The sequence below is a fragment of the Hemisphaericaspora subhashii genome (genome assembly GCF_019202705.1).
Source record: "Hemisphaericaspora subhashii strain CBS 10753 chromosome Unknown scaffold3, whole genome shotgun sequence".
Taxonomy (NCBI): domain Eukaryota; kingdom Fungi; phylum Ascomycota; class Pichiomycetes; order Serinales; family Debaryomycetaceae; genus Hemisphaericaspora; species Hemisphaericaspora subhashii.
Genome location: NW_026057212.1, coordinates 147,921 through 172,045, shown reverse-complemented (window position 1 = coordinate 172,045; position 24,125 = coordinate 147,921). Strand labels below are relative to the sequence as shown.

The following is a 24,125-nucleotide window of genomic DNA, read 5'->3' as shown; positions in this document are numbered from 1 at the left end:
ACTAATAGATAATAATACGTATATTTTCCTTATACAGAGAAAAATTTAATTAAATAGACTAGAATATAGCTTTTTGAATGAATTGGCTACTTTTTGAACCACGGCCATAAATCCATTACTGACCCTATCATCATCCGCATCAACCTCATCATATATTGGTTTATTTTCATAATCACCCCCTACATCTATTCCACCTGGAGGAGGAGTATTTTCTTCTGATGGATAAGAAATATCTTCAGGATACGTACTACTTCCAACGATAATCTGTGTATGTTTAGCTTTCTTATGACCGGTGATTGTGCTAGTAGTAGGAGTGCTAGTGGGGATGATAGTTGATGAATGACCTTTTCCTGGATTTTCCCAATGATCGTGCTGTTCTTTTGGCAGATGTTCAGGATCATCAATATCTATCAAAATATCAATTGAATTATAGGTTGGGTATTTTTCCCCATTAACTTGATAAATATTATATTTACTTTCAAGATCCAGTTGTTTTAAATCAATAAATGAACCATGTTTAACTCTAACTCCAGTTTCAATTAAATTTTCTGCTAATGAATTAGGTAACCCTAATGAAACATCTAAATTGGTATAACTTAATTCACATCTTGGTATTGAAGATTTATATTGTTTTAATTTATTTTGAATTTGTTTTGCATTTGATTTCATTGAATTTACCACGAATGAATAATCTAAATCAGGTAAATTATCAAATTGTTTCTTTAATTGAACAAAATCTCGTAATAATTTAACATCACCATTTGATAATATTTCAACTAATCCATAATTATTTGGTTCTTGAGTAAATTCATATACTAAACCACCACTGAAAACATCAATCATATCATTTGTATATAATATTGGAACTTCATCGAAATTTCGGGGTAAGACTTCATTACATCCATATTCACTGAAAAATATTGGTTTTGTAAATTCTCGATAATCATCAACTAGGATATTATATCCACTACTATAAAAAGTTTGTTCACCACACCATTGATATGAATTAACCCCATAGAAATCAACTGATTCATTAGGATTATCATTACTACATTCCAAATATTTTGCCAAAGACATTCTATAATTCAAATCATCTGCGGCACTATATCCCACAGGAATTTGTCTTGGAGAATTGATTTGAATATAGGTTTTAATATCTCTAATCATGGCTTTTATATATACTGGTGAAACACTGGCAGAAGTTGGATCATTCACAATTTCATTCCCAGCAATAAAACCTAAAGTATTATTATAATGACTAAATTGTTCCACTATTTTAAAAACATTTTCTAAATAAAATAAATTATAAGTTGTCCAAGGTTCATAACGATTTAAATGATGATTAGGCAATGGAGAATTAACATCAAGTACTAAATAAATCCCAGCAGATGCTAACATTGTCATACAGATATCATGATCTAAATTTGAATTTACAGAATATATTCTGATTGTATTTATACCTAATTCTTGAAATAATATTATATCACGAGCACATTTTTTAGGATCGGATAATGGATCTTTATGATTTGATACTGCTGATGAACCTCCCGGTTGATAATCTATTCCTTTAATATAAAACTAGATAATTGAGTTAGTAAAGAGAAATCCTTTTATTCATATTCATGTAGGTATAGATACATACTGGTTCCTTGGTTATACTATCAACGAAGAAATGACCATGAATTGTTATTGGATGAACATAAGCGCCCACTTGATTTATGATTGTTATGATTAATAGTAATATGATGATAGATTTTGAAGGGAATGTGGTGTTTGGCGTTGTTGTAGGGTAGTGTGATCTTGTATATAAGTTCATTAGTAGATTTGAGATATTGTGAATTAGAGTTTGAGGAAAGGAAGATGGTTAAACTATGATAAATTTGGTGATTGTAAAGTTCCCAGTTTTTGCAATCATTTTTTTTTCTTCTCTCTCTGGTAAAATTAGTTGCACCCAAAAAATAACAAGGTTTGTTTCTAATACATGGGAGAGAAATCTACGTCTCTAATTACATATAAACTGACCATTCTCTCTAGAATGAATCTGCATATATATGTATCTAACTAAAAGTACTTTAGCAGATAAAGAATTGAATGTACCTTAGATAGAGTGATATTCAAACTTTGAATTGTTTACAATTCTACCACAGAAGAACAAAAACTAATTATTATTATTACACAAACTTAACTATTAAAAAATTGGGATCCAATTGCCTATTTCGTATCCTACACACTGAATCACAGAATCTAAATGCTAAGCTTTCTTCTTTATATATACCCAAAAGTGATAATACGCAAACCCGTTTGGATATACAACGTGTTGTTCACGTGATAATTTTGACTCTACTAACCTAGGTGGGGATTGACTCCGTACTAGCATATGTTAACAGAGTAGGAGTGGAGAAATGATAAGGGATAAATTTTTTACAAATTCTTTATCTTGCAGTAGGGAGAATGATTTCCTTATGATAATGAAACCAAATACATCAATTAATGTATTTATTTGTTAGTGTCTTCCGGACAATGTATGAAAATTTCCGTGGAAATTGTATAACGGGATTATGTTCCAATAAATAAATTATCAACACTCGGCATTATTTCGGTTAAATTGCAAAAGAACCCCCCATTGTTTTCTGTCTTGTGCTAAAAATTTCTAATTTCTCCACTGTATTAGCGCAAGGTATAATTTAAACTACACCTCCACTTTGTAATTACTACCTTGTTTATATAGATGTGTATGTCTTCTTTTCGTTGAAGATTATAATATTACAATTCCCTTTCTAGAATAAGATCCATTAACAGACAATGTCAATTACAAGAAAACAATTACCAGAATTAAAATCAAATATTGATTCATTAATTAATAAACTTACAACTTATAATGAAAATGGTAAACCTCCATTAGTTGCACCAGCTATTTGTATTGGAGTTAGTGATGATAAGCAAACCTTATATTTAAATAGTAAAGGAGTACGTTCGTTAGAAGATCCAGAATCAACCATTGATAATGATTCAATATTTTCATTATTTTCATGTACTAAAACCATGACAGCAATGGCAATCTTAATATTGTATGAACAAGGAAAATTATCACTTGATTTACCATGTTATAAATATTTACCAGAAATCGAATTAATTGGAATTGTTGATCCTGGTACTGTTAATAAACAAGGTCAATATACCAAATTACCAAGAAAACCTAAAGTACCAATAACTATTCGTCATTTATTATTACATTTATCTGGATTTTCATATGGATTCATAAATGCTGAATATCATAAATTAATTACCAAGGGAGAAAAGATGGATCCAATTAATCCTCCTCGAGAATTTTTCAGTAATAAAAAGACTCCATTGGTTCATGAACCAGGTAGTGATTTTATGTATGGACATAGTTATGAATGGTTAGGATTTATAGTCCAAGCTATATCAGGTAAACCTTTGGGTGAATTCTTAAAAGAATATGTATTTGATCCAATTGGAATGACAAGTTGTACATTCCATTTATTAGATGAAAGTAAATTAGTTAGAGTTCATTATAGAAATACTGATGATTCAATTAAATTAATGAAAAGATTTCCAATTCATCCAAATCCAATATTGGATTTAGGAGGACAAGGATGTTTAGGTACTGTTGGAGATTATCTTAAATTATTAAGAGTTTGGTTAAATTATGGATATAGTCCCGATAGTGGGAAACGTATTCTTAATGAATCAACTGTTAAATGGGCGATTGAAAATCATATGCCTGGTCATGTTAATGTTGAATTTCAAGGTATGTCTCATAATGAAGATGAATCTTATGTAAAAGATGGTTGGTCGTTAACTGGGAATGCAATTAATATGAATGATTTAAAGAGTGGTAGACCTAAAGGGTGTTTATATTGGAGTGGGTTAGGTAATTTATATTATTGGCTAGATTTCCACAATAAAGTATGTGGATTATATGCTGGACAATTATTACCATTTTTGGATGAATATGCCTTTACTGGTTATCAAGAATTTGAATCATATGTTTATCAAGCGATTAATAAGTCAAAGAGGGAACAAGAACAACAAAACCCAACTGGTAAGTTGTAGACAATGGGACTTACATGGACTTATCAAAAGCTAGATAGATAGAGTAGTTAACTAGTTTTACTTAATAAAAGTACGCTCGTTAGAGTGGGTTGCAAAAACGTTACTTATCACCATAGTGGTTGGTCCCGTAGTAGTTTTTTCTCTATTGTATCTGTAGTACTATATGTCTATTGGTCACATATCCTGTGTCATGTAGATTATGGTATTACCATTGGATACTTACTCAGCCTGGAATCTTTCTTCGTCGTATCCCAACCGTAAATTCGTTTGGGTTGTAAATGAAACCAACACACAAAATCTTAAAAAATCTAAAAATAAATTTCTTTCTTTTTACAACACACTTTACTTCTTATTGTTAGGGACTTATAGCCATCTCATTACTAGAATAACCCCCATTAGACAATCACTACATAAATATACACACTCACTCACACATAGTCACCATGTCACCTACTACTAATAGCAACAATAGAAGTAGTAGTAGCACACGGGATAATCAACCATATCATCGTATATCTAATAGTATATCCTCAATCCAACATCCACTCCCGTCTAGTCCACCAACTTATGATGAATTAGTTGATAGCAATACAACAACAACTGGTAATACTGGTAATACACCCCCCATAGAACAATTTGAAATAGATGATAGTTATTTTGATTATGACACTCATCAATTACATCCTCAAAGTAGAATTTTAATTATTTATAATTTTATTAATAATAATATTATAAATCCAATTAATAAATTAATTGAACCAATTTATGAAGGTTATAAATATTTCCAATTACAATATGAAAAATCAATATTAAAATTAGGTAATCCTTTAGTTGTTAAACGATTATTATATGTTACATTTATAATGACATTAATATTTTTCATATCAAAATATAATACAAATGATAGTATTAAAGGTTCAAGTGGTGGAGGAGGATCATCATTTAATACGGGGAAACTTTATAATATTAATAAATTACAAGATGCTATTCATAATTATATTGATCCAGAATTAATGAAGGATAATTTACAATATTTTAGTTCAATATCTCATATAAGTGGTACAAAAGGTGATTTAACATTAGCTAAATATATTGAACAATCAATGAAAAATAATGGAATTCATAATGTTGAATTTAATGAATTACAAAGTTTAATAAATTATCCAAGTAAAAATCCCGATGATACATATATTAAATTATCTGATGGAAGTTTCACAGCAAAATTATATGAATCTGATGGTTCCAAATTGGAAAATTTTGCATTTATGCCGAATTCATTAAATACTGAAGAAATTAATCTAAAATATATTTATTTAAATTATGGATTACATCAAGATTATAAATCACTTGATTCAAATAATATAAATTATCGGGATAAAATCGCATTAATTAAATATGGTGGAGGAATTCCTGAATCAAATAAAGTTAAATTAGCTCAATCAAAAGGAATAAAAGCAATAATTTTCATATCTCCAAAATTCAATATCCCATTTAGTTACATGGAAACTATTGAACATGATGATGTTATAATTCGTGAAAATGTTGGATTAACGAGAATTTCTCCTGGTGATGTATTAACTCCAGGTTGGTCTTCAGAAGATGGATATATTACCAGATTATCTTGGGAAAAATCTCAAACTACTCCAAAAATACCCACTATCCCAATTTCAAATAAAGATGGACAAGCCTTGATCAAAAAATTGGGCAACAACAAGGGGTTTAAATTTCCTGATGGGACCTATAGTGGGAATGATGAATCTGATCTTACTATACAATTGAAAATAACCAATACTATACGTGAATTACATCCAATTTGGAATGTTATTGGTTCAATTGAAGGTCGGGAACAAAATGATAAAGCGGTGATTATTGGTGCCAATCGAGATTCATTATGTGATGGAACTATTGCCAATGGTGGATCAATTGTATTACTTGAATTAATTAAGATTTTCACATCATTACAACGGAAATTTCAATGGAGTCCAACAAGATCAATATATTTTATATCATTTGATGGTGGAGAATATAATTTAGCTGGAAGTTCTGAATGGATTGAAAATAGACGAGAAATCTTATCAAAACAAGGATATTTATATATTGATTTATCTGATTTAGTTTCGGGAGATAAATTACAAATTAATGCTCATCCTTTTCTTCAAGGGGTTATAAAGGGGGAATTTTCAAAATTTAGAAGTGGTGAATTATATGAATTATTTCATAATTCATATCATGGAGATTTGAAAGAATTAACAATTGATAATAATTTTATGGAATTTAAAAATTATTTACCATTTATTAATTTACTTAATATTCCAAGTTTAGAAATTAAATTCGTAGGAGATGAAACATATCCTAAGAATTCATGTTTTGATGATATGTCATATTTTAAATATTCCCATGGTGATAGTAGTAATAGTCGTATGACAAAACATGCACAAATTGTTGAATTATTAGCTAGAGTAATACTTAAATTTGCTGAAGATCCACTTATACCTTATTCATTTGAAGAATTATCCAATTCCTTAGACCATTCAATTAAAGACCTACAATCATATGCCCAATCATCTCATTCCCAACTTAATTTTGAACCATTATTTAAAGCAAATCTGATTCTTAAAGATAATGGCCAAAAATATGAAAAATGGAGATTTGAATGGACAAGATTTATTGCTAATTCAAATGGGGCCGAACCTAGTTTATATGCATTAACTCGTTGGAAATGGAATGAAAATATGTTGGTATTTAATAATAAATTCTTAAGACCATTTATTACTCCCCAACTGAGTCATCAAGGTAGTGAATTGGTAAGACCGGGATATTTGAATCGATTATTTGGCATGGGGTATGGAACTCCATTGAATGATAAGACACATGAATGGAATACTTTCCCGGAGATTAGGGAAATGATTAGAATGGGTGCGGATGGGGGCAAGATCCAGAATGAAATTAATTCATTGGCTAATACTTTTGCTGAAGCTGCCAGGGAGTTTTTGAATTTGAATAGTTAGGTAAGTTACAATTAGAGTGTGTATATTTAATATTATTACGATTTTTTTTTATTATTATTATTATTAAGTTAATGATGGGATATCTATTAATTTACATAAATCTTCTAAATAATAATCATGAATTCTTGGATCTAATCCTCTAACTGCATTAGTTAATAATTGTAAATATTCAACATTAGTTCCACTTGGTCCCTGGGAAGTTTTTATCACCTTGGCAGTATCTTCAATTGATTCCGGACCGACAAATGCTTCATTATCAATGGTGCCTATATATATCATACTTTCAATATAATAATCCCCCGTTTTTTCATCTTGAGATAATTCATTCATGATTGATGTTGATGGACTACTTTCAACTGATTCAATATTCAAGATATGAAATGGAACAAGATGGGTAGAATATCCATTTTGTTCCCTAATATCCAAATATTCTTTCACATATTGTACATTTTCCGGAGCGATATAATAAGCTACTCCCCAAACTTTTAAATCTTCTTCAGTTAGTTGAGAAATATGATGAGTAATATCTAAGATTTCACTACTTGTCGTTTCACCTTCTTGTGACAAGTCAGTTTCTTGATGGGTCTTTGACAATTCATACATATGTAAATCACTATGAAATTTATCATATCGTTTTAAATCAGATAATGATACGAGAGTAACTACTCGACCTGGTGATTTTGGTGTACCTCGATGATCATTTGAACTTTGCCAAAATCGCCGGATGAATCCTTTGAGATATCCTGTGAGTTTGAATGAGACATGAGGTGGGGGTTTGAAGATGAGACTACCGTAGCCTATTATCCACATTCCTTGTTGTGGAACGGGTGAGGACATATTTAATGGTGGGTAGCAGGAATATAAAGGATGATGATGATGATGATGATGATGATGAGAGTTACAGATCCTAAAAGCTCCGGGGGAGGGAAGATGAGAGAGTCGAGCGCGCCCTTATTAATTATGAAATATCGCGTGAATGTTATATGAATAAATTAAATAAATTATATATTGCAATTATTCAAAGGATTGAATAGATAGGGGTAACTGTCTTATATATAACTAAATTTAAATGCCATTTTAATTGTATCTAATAATTTTTGTTTAATATTGGTTCGATTTAATTTAATAAATTTTGAAATTATTAATGAACTTATTATAATTATAATAATTATTAAAGAATTATCTTTAATATAAACTTTTAATAAATTAATAAGATATTTTAATTTATTTGATAATTGATGTAATTTATTAACTTCAATTGGACTTTTTTCAATATTCTTTATAATAGAAGAAGAACCGTCACTTGTCTGTGATTGATATTGTTTTTGAATTTCTTTTAATGATTTATATTTTAAATTTTGTTGTTTTTGTTGTTGTTCTTGATGTTGTTTAAGTAATTCTTGTTCCTGTTGTTGTTGTTTCTGTTGTTGCTGTTCTTCTTGTTGTTGTTGTTTTAAAATATTTTGTTTATTTTGTTTAATTTCATTTAATTTAATTAATGATTGTTCATTGAATATATTTGAAGAATTAATAATCAGTTCAGCTAATTTAAATTCATCAAAAGTTGGTAATATTTCAAATACAATTAGATTAATAAGTTTATTCAAGTACTTATCATTTGAAGTATTCAGTTGTCTATTAATGATTTGATTTAAATCTTGTAAATAATTTAATTTATCATTAATTAATAATTGATAATTGGTAATTAACATTAAATGATAATTATATAATATTTCATTAGGAATAAATTCTTCACCATAAATCATAATTAATTGATTATATAATTCATTACTAGTAATTGAATTAATTGCTATGGTACATTGATATTTATCTTCATCCTGTGGTTGTTGTTTTAATAATACACCAATTTCAATAAGATATAAATTAATAATCTTGATAAACAATTGTTCTGTTATTAATTGATTATTAAATTGATTAAATGATTGTTTATATAATTTATAAATTAATTTAAATGATTTAATTAATTGTTTATTCTTAAAATGTTTTAATGTTAATTTATATTCATCTTCAATTTGTTTATTATTATTATTACCAATAATACTACTACTACTTAATGATAATGTTGATGATTCCATATTGGCTGACTGTCTATTATTTGTATGTAATTTATCTTGTCGATAAGCTTGTAATCCCCAATTACTTGAAAACAAATGAATCTGTTTGTAAAAATGATTTTAAAATTGAAGAAACAAATTCCAATCAATTAAAAACCAATCAAACAAAAAGTTTAACCTCGGTTAAATTATAATAAATTATTGAAATGTGGAGATTTATATAAATTGTATTGTATTACACAAAATAAGATCACATTTTTATAACCTCATGTAATAGATGATTATTCAAGGGTTAACCACACCAGTAAAGTAACTTACCCTTTCCAGGGCAATTTTTAAATTCATAATCACAGTTATGATTAACTGTAATTATAAAGTCCAACAATTGTCACGTGACACATCCTCATATTAGAATATGGTATGGGAGTATCTATCTCTGTAATTTCTTTTGGTATACAACCGGCTATCGGATATACCTGTAGATTAAGAATAGTTTTTTTCTAATAATATGTCTTAGTTTGAACAAATTGATTTTTGGATGTTACTGCTGTCCCCATCATCCATCATCCAATTCGATCTTGTTCGTAAAAAAGATAAGTTCACTCCTCCCAGGGATAGTTTCTTGATTCATCTGAGCTGAAGTAGACGATCATCCAATTAGATAGTAGAACGGTATTTGTATATTAAAACTACATATATGGTAAAATGGTGACGAAGACCAACATGGATTGAGTCTGCATCAGAACCAATCTTGCAATTCATAATCTAACTGGGTTGCAACTATGGTATTAACTAGTTTACTAGTTAAAATAAGCCAATATTTACAGCTTTACAAACAAACCCCGAGCACTTCAGGGTAGATTTTGTTTATTTAGCAAGGATTCTGGACTAATTACATATGATTGATACTGGTTAATGGTATAATAGAGAAGATAACTTGCTTTGTGAAAATGATAAGTAGCTATAGGAACTTGCACTACATTATATGATTTGTGTATATCCGTCATTCTTTTATATTGTTTTATTAGAAAGTATCATCAATCAACATGAACTATTTCAAATTATATCATCCATGTATAAATTATAAAGAGCTATTAGATACCAGCTAGTGTATATTTGGGGTTTCACACCTATGTAGCGATAAACTAAAGTAATATAATCTATAGAGACATTTGTCTAAAATGAGGATAAAGAAATGCCTAATTCTAAAAGAAAGTGATATAAAAAGAAGTGGGAAAGTTAACCATATTTATACTCTCGGGAAATCCATCGAGGCGTTGAGGGATTTAACGGCAATACGGAAATACGGAAACAAACGGTAAACATAAATAGTAAATAACACAAAACCAGAAGAAACATTACTGGCAACGAAGCTAGAACAAGATATAATAGCTAGTTATATCTTGACATAGCTACTTGGCCGTAACAATCCAATAATTAATGAGTATTTTTTTATTTAAATATTTACAAAATATTTTATTATTTAATTATTCTATTGTATAATATTTTTTTTTTTTTCTGGGCTTTGTTCAATTTTAAAAAAATAAATAATTTTATAAGAAATAAACGATTTCTCGTAGAATGAAAAATTTATTCACTGCTACTGGTTAACTTACAGTTGTATCATTTTATTTAGATACTAATTACATAAATAATCGATACACTGGGGGGTTGTCATACATTTATAAATGATTCCCTCTTAGTCATATTTCACTCAACAATATCATAATCATAACAATAACAATACCAATCTTTTTATTGAATTAATAGTTCTAAATCACCATATATAAAACATTTTCCCTTTTTTGTGTAACTTACATGTTTATCCTGTGAGAAAACATTCTTTATTCTTTTATTGGAGTTAAATTCCATTGTGGTAACGAAACAAAATATTCATTTATTCTTCTGGTTGTTCATAATTTAAATTGTATAATCGTAAGTTTTTTTTTTTTATACAACAAAGGCTAAATAAATTTTTACAATTGGGTAAAGAAACAAATTGAAAAATAACCTTCGCTAGTTTTTTATTTTTAAATTGTTCAAGTTTCATAAACTAACCAAGCCCCCCTCTATTTCGAAACTCATACAATATACAGAATGGTTGCAGAACACGGACAACCACAGTTAAAGAAGCAAAGAATGACAAGTAAACTATTTGATATTCCCCCAGAAGTAATTGAACGTATAATTTACTATTTACCTGATGATTATTTGGAAAAGTGTATTGACTTACCATTGATAGGAGATTATGCTCTAAATAGACTTTATTTAGTTATAGAGATTAGATCTCCTTATTCAAGCAGTTGGGAGTATGCACGTCCAAGAGGATATGAATCATTTGAAGGAATGGAAATTAATACAGATCGCCTGTCAAGGTTTCTTATGCAAGTTAACAAGGGTGGTAGCAATAGAGTTTGCAGATATAAGACATGGAGAGTGAATGATTTCGTTCAATTTATGCAAATGCAAACTAAATTTCGACCTAAGATTGTTCATTTCAGTCTGGTGGATCAGTTGGATTGGCTTTACAAACATTATCCTCACATATTAAATCAATTACCACGGATCGATGTTTCATTCGATCGAAGCACTATTGGAAGATTTTGCGATATCCCAAAAGAATATATCAGGAAGATTTTGGACAATAAAATCACTGATGATTTCCTTGTTAACCTTATCAAGCAAGGTTGGGGTGAAAATGTCAAAGTGCTTGAATTACTGGGGCCCAGTTTGGAGAATCTCCCCAGTTTATTTCCAAACTTGCAAAGATTAAGATTTGTGCGTATAGAATTATCCCAGAGCCCGTTGCCTCCTTTACCATTAAGTTTAGAGTTTTTGCAACTATATACTGAAGATTTCGACAAATTGGACGTTTCCTATCTAGAAAATTTGAAAGAAATTGTTTTTGACTGTTTCAATCCCTTGAATAGATTGGATAGGTTTAAATTTCCTCTTGGAATCGAACGAATACATGTGTCAGGAAACACGTTTGAGGAAATTGAAATAAACATAGAAAGCTTTGATAGTATAGAACAATACACTAATCTAAAAGAGTTACGGATCGGAAATGGTGAGCTATGTGAAAAAACCAAGGTATTTTCAAAAAGAACGTCGTTCCCTGATAGCCTACAAAAACTTGAAATAAATTTCTTTGCTGAATGTGTTCATATGGAACCGGAGGAGCCATTTGCAACTGTGGCTGGTAACTTATGTCTTCCGGATAACTTACGGGTTCTCCTACTCAACACTTATCAAATTTACTATAATACTGCCCTGTTGATATTTCCTGAATCATTAAGGGTTTTGTCGATTACAAGTGAAACGAGGGGGATGGATGAAGAATGGGAACTGAATGGATACCCGCAGGAGGATTGGTCTGCTGCAAAGTTTCCTTCTTCCCTTGTTGACTTAAGCTTACTGCTTGGAAGAATAGAAGGCGTCACCTTTCCAAGATCGTTGCAGAATATGAATCTACAAGCTGATGAGCCAATTAAATCAATCAACTTCCTTGAATTTGAAAATTTAGTTCAACTTAAATTTGGATGGTTAGATATGGATGAATTTATATTTAAATTTCCATCCAGTTTGAAGATTTTGGAATTAAATGGCTATTGGTCACTTAAAAAAGTCAAAGTTGAAGCACCAAACTTGAAACTGGTGCAGCTTAAAGATACTAAGTTTGAATACTTAGATGATTCCACCTTTCTGCTTCCTGATTCTGTAGAACAGGTTTCTTTTAATATTTCCGATGGTTTCGTTGGTGCGGCTGTAAACGTATTCCCTTCACAAATGAAGGAATTATATTTAAAACGGTCCCATATTACATCGGATACTTTAAAGGAACTTCATTTGAGAGCGTATAAGAATCTTGTGACTTTGGATTTACTGCATAATAAAATTTCACGATTAGACAACAATACATTTCCATTGTCCTTACAATATTTACGTCTTGATGGCAATCCGATTTCCTCATTTTCCAGTCCAAATGTGTTTTCAGAACTAATAAACTTGCAAAAACTTAGTAGCGAAAGCGAGCATAGAGGATATGGTATTCGAGGATACATGGACATGACTAAATATTTCGAGTCAGACCAGGGGAACATGTTAAATTTCCCATCATCTTTGATTAGCTTGAATCTTACTAATAGTATCCTACTAAAGGGAATGGCCGAAAAACTCAACTTCCTGATGTGTAGTCAACTACAAGAGTTGTGGTTACGTGGAAATAAAGGAATGACAGATATACAAATTCTTGTGGACCAACTAAAATCGTCCTGTCCAAATATGGTTGAACTATTCTTGGATCGGGAGCTTAAGGAGCATATTAATGAAGAAGGAGTTAATTTCTTGAATTTTTCTTAAAGCAAAAACCGGTGGTGTTTAATTTCAGTTTTGTTAGATTTACACTCCAGTAAACAGATTGTATTTTATGAACTTTAATATTACTTTAAATATTTTTTTAAACAAACTTATTTTTTATGCAGAACCATTTAATTTTTTTTTTTTTTTTTTTGACAATTCTAAATCTTGGTGACAAAGTTGCAACTACAATATTATTTGTTGCAAATTGCAAAAAAATAAAAGAAAAATAAAAAAAAAATCACCTAAAATATTTTTTATTGTAGAAAAACAATTGACATATTTAGAAAATTATTTCCCGTTAAAAAAATAGTATTTTGTTCAGAAAGTTAACAAAGAAAACACCAAAATTATTAACAAAAATTTTAAAAATCTAACTTAGTTGTTGTATTGAAACATTCCAAGTCTTCAAGAACCAGAAAAATGAATGTTTCACACGACAATTGAATTTCCCAATAATGAATGGATTACGGTATAATTATGCAAATGACTCAATAAGAAAAATTCCATTCCATGGTGATTTAGAATTACAAAGAATTGAGTCACATTGTCTAAAACCACTACTAGCATAAATAACCGTGATCGAGTATGTCATTGAATGACTCCCTTTCCCAATATTTGATTCAAGTGTTGAAGAGTACATGCTGTGAATTTATGAGAAAATCGTATAGTACACGACAGTACAAATCGGTGGTACCTAGCTGTTTTCTACCAATTGATCCCAAAGGATGAAATTGGGGGTCCCTAACTATTTACGAACAACTGATCAAGCAATTGATCTTTAAAATATTAACATAGGGGGGATTTCATTGTTTATGCAAGAGTAAAGGTTTTACAGTTTGGTTACATACAGAGTGTATGATGACAAAAATAATAATCCACTGAAAATAAATAATTGTTTACTAAAGTCGACATTAGGAAATGGTTAAATTGAGAATGTGGAGAAACTAGATTAAATCATCATTGTGATTAGCTACCACAAAATGGATGAGAAAAATAAATAAAGGTTCAAATATACCTACTAATATTAGTTTAGATTACCATTAGAATAGATGTATTCATATTATATCAATTGGCGAAAGTGTCACATGGGTCCATACAATAACGAATTGTCCAAAGGTATACAAAATTTGGTTATCCCACTCAATTTACTACTTACAGAACAATAATAATTAATTAGATCATAATTATTGAAATAAAACAGTATACAGGGTTATTATTGAAATAATATCATTACTAATCAAATGTTGCCAGAAACTGACTTAACCCAATCCAGAGCGTTGCTAAAGTCTGGATGTAAATCATTGAAAATTAAATTTATTTAAAGGATCCATTGTTAATCCTACAAAAATAAAATAATCAAAAAATCACAACAACATTTGAAACTTTACCTCCAAAAAAAAAAAAAAAATAATTGAGATCAAAATTTTGCAACCAAAGTTAAAATCCCTCAAAAAGTGTAAATTTCGATCCAAGAATCATAATATTCAAAATCCCTCATAATGACTTTCTAAAATTAGAATCAAAGGGGTATGCATGAAACTTTCAAAATGGTTGCCAAAAAAAAAAATAGAATTAAAGGGATACAAATAATCTACCAAATCCTCCAAAAAAGAAAATGGAATAAAAGTTTGTGAAGTTCAATCAATCAATCAATTCTTCGTTTTAAACCCTACTACTATGTCTGCCAACAAATTAAGTATTCCAAAAAAGAGAAACCAAAAAGGTGCCGACTACGAAAAGTCTAATTCAGTTTCTGCCACTGAACAACCGGCTGGATCAAGTAGCACTGATTCACTTAATTTTTTTTTTTGATGGTTGGTAAATTGTTAAGAATTTGTGGTGGCAAAACAAATACAAAGTATATTTACAAATTCTAAGTGACTCTTCCTCAAAGTTTGTTGTACGTTTCCAATTTAATTGAATCTATTGTTTTTCTTTATTGGTTTAAAATACAGTTTACTAACTACAAGATTTAATTCTATTAGTGGTTTGCTCACAACACTTCAACACTTGCCATTTGCTTTTTACAACCATGGTCATGTTGGGGCATGATAACTGTTGTTCATTTGTTATAAGATGTGGACACGCATCCAAACTTCACTAGAGTTGCTAGGGCCCCAGTCACCGATTACTGATCGTGGTAAAATTAAGATTATGGAATTATGGTTAAAAAATTTAGGTATAAAAATCAACTTATGGTTGAAAGTCAAAATATTTGGAAAATAGGTGCCCCTGATCCCGTCATAATTATATATTTGTAACAAGGACCTGATCACAACAGGGTGAAATTTTTCAGGTCATCACCAAATTCGTCATTCAGACATTCAAAGGTTACTACGGATGAATGTTAACCCCCTTGGAAATCTAAAAAGTATTGTTTTTGAAAACTGCCACGTTGTTACATAGGGCTTGTTAAAGGAGCTTTTTGTTAGAGATATTTGCCAAATAATATTTTCCGAAGGTGCACTGCCATCCATTCTTCAAACTAGTCAAAAGGAATCTCCCGACATAGGTATGCAAACATGCTTGCTTGCTTCTAGACCATGATCTCATAAAATTTTAAGAATGGATGGCAGTGAACCCTCCGAAAATATTATTTGGCAGTCGTCTCTAACTTTCTTTAAAACCTCCTTTAAATGACCCTCTGAAACAACGAGGCTGGATTCGAATACAATATTTCTTACATTTCCAATGAAGTTAACATCCATTCCTAGTAAATTTTGAAAATCTGTGTAACGAATTCGGGTGTGGCATGAAAAATTTCTCCCTGCCGTCACGGAGTCAGTTGTATAAATATACAGTTTTGACGGGATCAGTTAATTTCCCAAATATTTTGATTTTTAACTATAAGTTTATTTTTCTACCTAAATTTTTTAACCATAGTTCCATAATCTTAAAACTACCCTTCCGCCATAGAATGGGGTACTGTTGCTACTAAATAGATATATATATTTTAAAAATAAAATCAGTTCGTGAATAAAGATGAACGGTTATTAGCATTAAAATGAAAATGTCACCCTCTCATCAACCATAAGCACGGATTTATGCTTATTTTTGTCTTCATTAACGTGAAAAGCGATCCTGATGAGAAGGGTGGTTTTAAAAGGGTTCTATGTCATGAAAATCGCAATCCATAAATTATACAGAAAATAATCATTTCTTGGGAAAGAATGTAATACATCTGCTACTTTGGTCCTCATCAGAGAAACCTTTGGCAATGGGCAGAATTGTTTTGAAAATGCCGGTTTCCCAAAGTTTGAACTTATCCATTTGAGTCTGTTTTTCTAAACGATAAGCTGATTTGTTAAATGTATAGTCTCCAAATAATGTTTTTTGGCTGCAAATGCACACTAGAGTTATTTCTATTTTAAATTCGTATTTACTTCATTGACTGCATATTATATTCAGAGTACAAGTTCAATGACTTCTTTGTTCGCTTTCTTTTTGAAATCTTTTGTTTAAAATATTGAAATAGTTATCGTATCCGGTACAATAGTCATTCTAATGTATTTATTACCCCAACAAGATTGAACAACACGATATTTAATCTTACCAATCTTCAATGTTTTTAAAGAGGACATCCCTTTGAATTTGTGCTTTATCTTCTTTACTTTCCGCCACAGCCATCTATTCCGACCCAAACTATCCAAAGTCAAATAAGTTATTGGATGACGGAGTATGTGATCGAAGTCTCCCTGGTGTATTTCGCCAAGGTAATGAAGTTCTCGGAGAGAATAATTTGGCAAATTGCGTATCGTACCATCCATTCTGAGAGACGTGACTGATACCAACCCATGAAATGCATCAGACCAACCCACCTGGTGCCCCTCAAGGTTCAACGATTTCAAGCGCAGAACCTCAAAAATCTCAGAAAAGTCAATATATTGCCGGCTATAAATTATCTCAAGGGTCGTTACACGAATTTTTTTCTGGATCCTGAACCTCTCCAGCAATGTAATGGAAAGGGATTCCAACAGAATTAATCTAGGCACCAAATTATTTAAAAAGTCGTGGTCAACTGAACCTATCCGGAGACTTTTAATTAGATGGAATTGAGTGAAATCATAGTATGGGTTTCTTATCATGGCTACGTCAAGATGCCCGAATTCATTCCACCAAACACCAGCTCCCATCAGTGAAGAACGGTTGAAAAGATTTAATTTCTTGACAAGCTTCAACTCAAAAACCTTGCTAATAGCTATATGACACCCCTTAAGCTCGGAAACCAAATTCCGAAACCAACCAAAAGAGTCAACACTCATATGTCCGAGTACTAGTCTTTTCATAAACTTAGTTTGATGTTTCTTCAACTTTAATAATTCCATAAATCTATCCTGGGGAATATTCGTATAGTTTGCCCAAGGTGTTCCTATAGCTACGTCATTGATGGGAGTAGAAACGAAAATGGAATGCCATAAATATTTTCCAGCAAGATGATTAAATCGCCTGCATACCATATTCATCTGAAGTAGTTCTTCTTTTTCCAAATACTCGAGGACTTTGTCAAGTAGTTCATCAGGAAATTTGAGAAGATGTATACTGTGTTTTAATTTTCTCGAATGCCAAACCATCACTGTTGGTACAATTTTCAAAAGCCTCACCATAATTATCAAAAACACGAGATTGTTAATATACCTACGAGCTTTGATGAGAAGCAACTGTAGTTTGCCAATTTTATTCCGTTGAAAGAAATTGTTATGAGAGCTTGGTTTGATTTCACAAGGCCAGTTCCAGCTCGATAATATAAGGATACGAATTTCCAATTATTGAGATTACTAGTTGGCATTACAAACTTTTTGTTCTGACAGGTTTCCGCTTACTTCACGAAATTTGAGAATTATGGCTATACCTACCGTTATTGATAGTGAATATTTAAGGAGATGGGAGAATCCCCCTAAAGGTTATAAACAAAACTATTGATATACTATTAAAATTACATATTTTGAGGAATAAATGAAAACAACCATCTGACGATAACCACCTTTTCAACTTTCTATGAGAGTTGTGATGCATAACAATCACTAGTATAACATTAGATTAGAAATAAATGAGAATAACACAAAACCAGCTTGCGGCTCACGATTTTTTTCCATTGTTGCAAAACCGAACTATATAAAGCGTTTTTGGCTGCAAAAAAAAAATGCAAGTATACAAACTTGAAGTTCCTCTTCCTAGAAGCTTGTTGTACGTATGGGGACTCTCTCTCGCAATTCCTTGGGACACAAAAGTTTGGTCGCAAGCAGACATGCTTATGACTCTGAGGTGATAAATACTAACTATAACGTGGATACGGTTGAATGTTTATCTATAGACGAAGAGTCCACGTTGTTGAATCACATGGGGCGGGGTCATCACATAAATATTCTTGATAATAAGACTGTCAGGGGGACATCTGAAGTCAAAATTGAAACTAGAAAAATCTCAAAGATATACCGAGAAAAAACTGCGAAGAATTTGCAATTGAATATTTATATTTAGTAAAAGGTCATAACGATATAATCAATACAGGGTTAGGGGAGATTAAATTTAATTATTAATATATGCAGATGATGGTAATATACAAGAAAGGTTCTATAATCTATTTAATTATCAGAAAATTCTACTTTTGATGTTGTACCATTTGAATGAAAATCTTCCAATCTTACTAAAGTATCAATTTCATTATCAACAAGATCTTTTAAACTTTCTTCAATTTTAAAATATATTCTTAAAATAAGATAGTTAGGTTCTTTTAAAGGTAATCTCAAGGGGGAATTATCACTTAACCAGAACCCATCTGGAGTCTTTTCAATCTTTGAAATATTAATTGCGTCAATTTCATCCTGATCTAAAACTTCTAAAATTTCTTTCCATTTTTTATGCAGGTATTTCATAAATGGATTTTCAATTGAATCTGTAATTAATGGTTTTAATTTCTCAAGAAATATTAATAAATCTTCATGAATCTTTTTCTTTTCATTTACTCTATTAATGGTTGAGTTCTTTAATATGCTTAACTTTCTTTGAAATTGAGGATTAGCTTTTACATAAAGATTCTTTAATACTGCATTTGGATCATCGCCTTCTTCCAATGTGGACATTTCTTCTTCTTCATCTCTTTCTTCACGTTCAACCATTTCTGTATTCACAGTAGAAACGTCAGTTGATGATTGATATTCTTTTTGTTGATTCTTTTTAAATTGATTCACTTCATATTCTTCCTCTCCACTTTTGAATACCCATTTCAGAAATAGAAAACTCATATGATTAAATAAGTCATATAATTTATCACCCAAATTAGATACTAAAATAGTCATCAATGGAACAGCTCCGATTGCCCAACATACGAAAAATATCTTACCAAAACTTGTAGTCGGTACAAAATCTCCATATCCTATAGTTAACAAGGTCATAAAACAGAAATATACCGCTTCGAAATATGTCCAATCATTATTAACCCCACTATCTTCACTTACCCAAAATACAACTGCTCCCAATAACCAAAACACAATAAATATCACAATTGTCAATACTAAACTAAAATTAGTCTGTCTCCATTTCACCCTTTTCCTGATAATTCTCATCTTATGAAACGCTTGATCTGGAGTCAACCACTTCCCTTGTTTTTCCAATTTTGTCAAAGTCCTCAATCTCTCTTTTTCAATCTGATGCCAAAATATGGCAGGACCCGCCAGGGATAAAACAACAGCACGTAAAGTGGCTACAATCAATCCCATTATGATCACCCCAACAATTGATAATATCATACACATCGATCTTCCTCCAGCTGATGTGGGAACAATACTTCCAAATCCAATAGTTAGGAATGTGACAATACAAAAAAACAATGCTTCTCCATATGAGATCTCCTTGATTAAGTGGGCCATTGACACTGTGCCGATGATTGTCCAGATTGCGAATAGGATAGTGAATAACATTAGAGTCCGTTGTTTGTGGTCTAAGTTGAATGTGGCGGGATATTTGTTGAGTTTATAACCGATGAAATTTATCGATAGGATTACAGTACAACAGAAATAAAAGAATGCCGTAAAGATTGCACAATAAAACCCTTCAGTACGGCCATATTTATGTTCCGGGTGATGGAATTGATTATTGGTGATGAGGATCCGAGAAGGAATATCGAGGCACAAATCCAGGATACGATGGATATGCATTGACTTATTAGATATTTGACTGTGCCTGAGAAATTCATTAATAGGGAGATATTTCCCAAGATACCGAGCGCTAATGAGATTTAATTCATGATTAAAACTTTATAATTATCTTTAACCATTTCTAACAGTACCAAATCAACTTTCCATTTTTCCATTATAGAAATTATCCCAACCATATTTGCCAATGGACCTAAACATGCAGCAATTAATGGGAAATATGAAGATATGAGGAGCCATAATACGAAATAATCTTCACCTGGTCGTATTCGAAGATCGATGATTGCAGTAATAGGGACTTCTAAAACATTGGAAAGAGTAACTGGTGGTTTTGTTTTCTGATACGGTGAGTGGGATCCTATGTCATAATTATGATGAAGTAATGGTGTTAATTTGTCTTGATAACTTTGTAATCCTTGATGACTTACAGTTGTAAAATATGATTCATCTGGTTGAATTCGAGATTTGACTCGTTCAATACTGTTTCTAAATTTAATTGATGTGGGTGGCATTGCCTTGCATGTGGGTTTATACCATAGTAGTTTGTTTTACTTTATCCTAAAAGAAATAAGAGAAGTTGTAAACAGGAAATATGAATAGAAACTAAGAATTACTAATTAAAACGATGACCCCCACTACATATTTTCTTAATATATTCTTTACAATATGTTTTTCATCTTTATTATTACCATTATTCTTACCCTTAGCATTTAATACTTTATGTCTAAATGAAGCATATTTATCATTATTCATTAATTCTGACAATATGAATTGAATATTTTGACTTCTTTTAAGGAATTCATCCCCCTTAATACTTTTATCTAATTGATTAATTTCCAATTTAACAATTTCTTGTGGAGTTGGATATGAAATGATATTATACTTTACTTTAATAGCTTCAATCTCTTTTAACAACTTCTCTTGTTCTTCTACAGTAGTAGAACTAAACACAACAGAATCATTATACATTAAGTAATTAGTAGTACATAACCTCCATTACATCAGTAGTAAATAGTTTGTAAGAGTATCAAGTTATACACATATCTCTGTGTTTATGTATATTTATGTGTATGTATTGATATCAATCTACTTTACATACCAATATATGAAATTTATTATTAAATTATAAGGTTGCAAAATATTAAAGTAAGTAATACCACATTATATCAATATTTAATATACACAATAGATATATATTACAATTACTTATTAAAAGTTTAAACAGAGAGATATCACAAATTATTACATAGCATGACATATAACTATATTAGAATTGCAAGTTGGGAGTTGGAGACAGGTTATTCACTGACTTTTTAATTGTTTTATTTTTACTGCAAAAACATCTTTTTGGTTTCTGTCTTTTACTGTAACCTTAGTAGTTATAAAATATGTATCTTACACTCTTTCTCTATAAAGACTAACTAAACTATAAACTATAGACAATACGCTGTTACTTCTGTCTGTGTTGCTGTTGTCTGTGTTGACTCTTGATCCAGACTAATCATGTTTAAGGGTATTTAATTCTGAATTATATTGTGGTAATGGACTATAAGGATTATCATTCTTTCTTTTAAATGGTATTCTTCTATGAGTTGTTCTTTCTCTTGCAAATTTTCTTTTTTTTAAACCACTTAAATCAACCTTGTTTATAGTAACAAATATATACATACCAAATGCTGCTAATATAACACATGTTGGCATTGTCATCATTAAAATATATTTCTCATAATCAATACCTTCTTCAACTTCAATTGATTCACCTAAATGTCTATTGGCATATTTTTCTTCTAATTTCTTTAAATCTTCTAAATGTCCTTTACTTACTTTTGAACCTTGCGAAATTTCAACAACAATTGAATCCTTATAATGATCAAAATCTTCATCACTTATATCATCTGGTTGAATTGATAATAATACTTTTCTAACATATTCTTTACCAAACCATGATTTATCAATAAATATTGGGAAAAAACCTTGTTCATTTGATGTCCAATCAGAACTATAAAATGAATATTCACTAATCTTACCACCTTGTTGTAATACAGCTGATCTCTTGTCAAGAGACACCTCTTTGTCATCGTCTCTTTTAACAACTGCTTCTTCAACCAATTCATCACCTTCCACTTCATCTTCCCTCTTTTTCAATCCTTTATATCTTGCACTCTCTTTAATATGAGATAAATGAAATCTAACATTCTTAACACCGTCTCCAAAATATCTCGAATACCAAGTGATAAAATATGTCTTATCCTTCCTCCATTGAGCATTATCTTTAGGAGTACAAAATGGTTCAGTTGTCAAATCCCTCCCAATCCCCTTCTTCTTATATCTATCAGGCACACACCTAATCAATGGACTTAAATTATGATCATGCAAATCCCCTTCTTCAACATATATCACCTCCTCAAACACCTCATCATCAGCCATATTATGCGCTCTTAATTCCTCCTTGGTCCATACCTTCGTAGTAGCAGTCTGATACCAGGTCCCATATGTCGGCCAAGCATTCTTGGTGATTCCATTCTTAACCTGGGGTTTAATCGTCTTGGGAGATCCATCGTCTTTTAATGTCACCCAAGGTTCTAATCCATTAGTAGTTGCCGGTGGTTTGGCACTGAATGTAACCCCTTCAATCACGGTTGGTTGGACGATTTCGACAATATCACCTACTGTTCTGACCCATTTGGGTGGAATGTTGTTGGAGGAGGTTAGACCTAATTCTTTGGCTTTTTTGAGTTCTTGTTGTTTGGCATATTCTTTATTGATGATTACATCTCTCATTCTTTTCATGAGACGGGGCTCAGGGGCTGGGGTTTCTTGAGCGATATGGGGGAGTTGGAGGGCATTGGCGGTTCCCAAAGTTATGGAAGCCAATGCTATAAGTGTACTTATCTTCATTGTGTTGGGTAGCTTTGGGTAAAAGAAGAGAAAACGATCGAATGATCAAATTGATGATGATCATGAAAAAAAAAAATATATATATTCAACGTCATTCGGCCGGTCTTCTTACATCACTGTCATCCGCGCGGGATTTTTTTCTGAATTCCTAATAAATTCGCTCCTTTCACAAAACAGCCCCAGGCCGATCATTCCAGAGTCAATGCAAGACCAATTCTACGATTCAATAATACCCTTTAACGGGCGAAATGTAAGTTTTATCTAAATAAGTAATAAACTCTAATTAACCATTTATCTAGTCATATTAGATACTCATAAAATTAGATTTTAAACTATACGATTCTTATTCTATGGCAAGAAAAATTCCATCATTTAAATACGTGGGTTAAAATACTGGTATAAATGAAACTATGCTTAGATTGCCAAATATATATATTACTACAGATTGGGTAATGTGTTTATATATGTGTATGTATTGATCTATAACGGGGGTCAATTGTCTATTTACAGAGATTGATACACATGTATTATTATAGTGTAGTTATTCAAGAGAA

General features: G+C 30.9%; 10 protein-coding genes across 10 annotated transcripts; 3 read left to right on the top strand and 7 right to left on the bottom strand. All coding sequences in view use genetic code 12, as the record gives it.

Annotated features, from left to right (window-relative positions):
• Window positions 1-45: 45 nt before the first annotated feature.
• Window positions 46-1,816, bottom strand: PHR3 (1,3-beta-glucanosyltransferase; the record flags this gene model as incomplete). Its single annotated transcript, XM_049410678.1, has 2 exons — window positions 46-1,578; window positions 1,643-1,816. The coding sequence occupies 2 exons, from the start codon at window positions 1,814-1,816 to the stop codon at window positions 46-48; spliced, it is 1,707 nt and encodes a 568-aa protein (XP_049265778.1).
• A 986-nt stretch (window positions 1,817-2,802) lies between these two features.
• On the top strand, window positions 2,803-4,077 carry J8A68_000947 (uncharacterized protein; the record flags this gene model as incomplete). The annotated part of the gene is made up of 1 exon (XM_049410677.1): window positions 2,803-4,077. One exon carries the CDS (start codon window positions 2,803-2,805, stop codon window positions 4,075-4,077), a length of 1,275 nt encoding a protein of 424 aa, XP_049265777.1.
• A 443-nt stretch (window positions 4,078-4,520) lies between these two features.
• On the top strand, window positions 4,521-7,085 carry J8A68_000946 (putative zinc metalloprotease; the record flags this gene model as incomplete). The annotated part of the gene is made up of 1 exon (XM_049410675.1): window positions 4,521-7,085. One exon carries the CDS (start codon window positions 4,521-4,523, stop codon window positions 7,083-7,085), a length of 2,565 nt encoding a protein of 854 aa, XP_049265776.1.
• A 63-nt stretch (window positions 7,086-7,148) lies between these two features.
• On the bottom strand, window positions 7,149-7,922 carry J8A68_000945 (gamma-glutamylcyclotransferase; the record flags this gene model as incomplete). The annotated part of the gene is made up of 1 exon (XM_049410674.1): window positions 7,149-7,922. The coding sequence occupies one exon, from the start codon at window positions 7,920-7,922 to the stop codon at window positions 7,149-7,151; it is 774 nt and encodes a 257-aa protein (XP_049265775.1).
• Window positions 7,923-8,134: 212 nt separating this feature from the next.
• On the bottom strand, window positions 8,135-9,181 carry J8A68_000944 (uncharacterized protein; the record flags this gene model as incomplete). Its single annotated transcript, XM_049410673.1, has 1 exon — window positions 8,135-9,181. The coding sequence occupies one exon, from the start codon at window positions 9,179-9,181 to the stop codon at window positions 8,135-8,137; it is 1,047 nt and encodes a 348-aa protein (XP_049265774.1).
• Window positions 9,182-11,257: 2,076 nt separating this feature from the next.
• Window positions 11,258-13,522, top strand: J8A68_000943 (uncharacterized protein; the record flags this gene model as incomplete). Its single annotated transcript, XM_049410672.1, has 1 exon — window positions 11,258-13,522. One exon carries the CDS (start codon window positions 11,258-11,260, stop codon window positions 13,520-13,522), a length of 2,265 nt encoding a protein of 754 aa, XP_049265773.1.
• Window positions 13,523-19,104: 5,582 nt separating this feature from the next.
• On the bottom strand, window positions 19,105-20,439 carry J8A68_000942 (potassium channel family protein; the record flags this gene model as incomplete). The annotated part of the gene is made up of 1 exon (XM_049410671.1): window positions 19,105-20,439. One exon carries the CDS (start codon window positions 20,437-20,439, stop codon window positions 19,105-19,107), a length of 1,335 nt encoding a protein of 444 aa, XP_049265772.1.
• A 317-nt stretch (window positions 20,440-20,756) lies between these two features.
• On the bottom strand, window positions 20,757-21,185 carry J8A68_000941 (uncharacterized protein; the record flags this gene model as incomplete). Its single annotated transcript, XM_049410670.1, has 1 exon — window positions 20,757-21,185. The coding sequence occupies one exon, from the start codon at window positions 21,183-21,185 to the stop codon at window positions 20,757-20,759; it is 429 nt and encodes a 142-aa protein (XP_049265771.1).
• Window positions 21,186-21,276: 91 nt separating this feature from the next.
• Window positions 21,277-21,642, bottom strand: J8A68_000940 (uncharacterized protein; the record flags this gene model as incomplete). The annotated part of the gene is made up of 1 exon (XM_049410669.1): window positions 21,277-21,642. The coding sequence occupies one exon, from the start codon at window positions 21,640-21,642 to the stop codon at window positions 21,277-21,279; it is 366 nt and encodes a 121-aa protein (XP_049265770.1).
• A 528-nt stretch (window positions 21,643-22,170) lies between these two features.
• Window positions 22,171-23,571, bottom strand: J8A68_000939 (uncharacterized protein; the record flags this gene model as incomplete). Its single annotated transcript, XM_049410668.1, has 1 exon — window positions 22,171-23,571. One exon carries the CDS (start codon window positions 23,569-23,571, stop codon window positions 22,171-22,173), a length of 1,401 nt encoding a protein of 466 aa, XP_049265769.1.
• Between the last annotated feature and the right edge of the window lie 554 nt (window positions 23,572-24,125).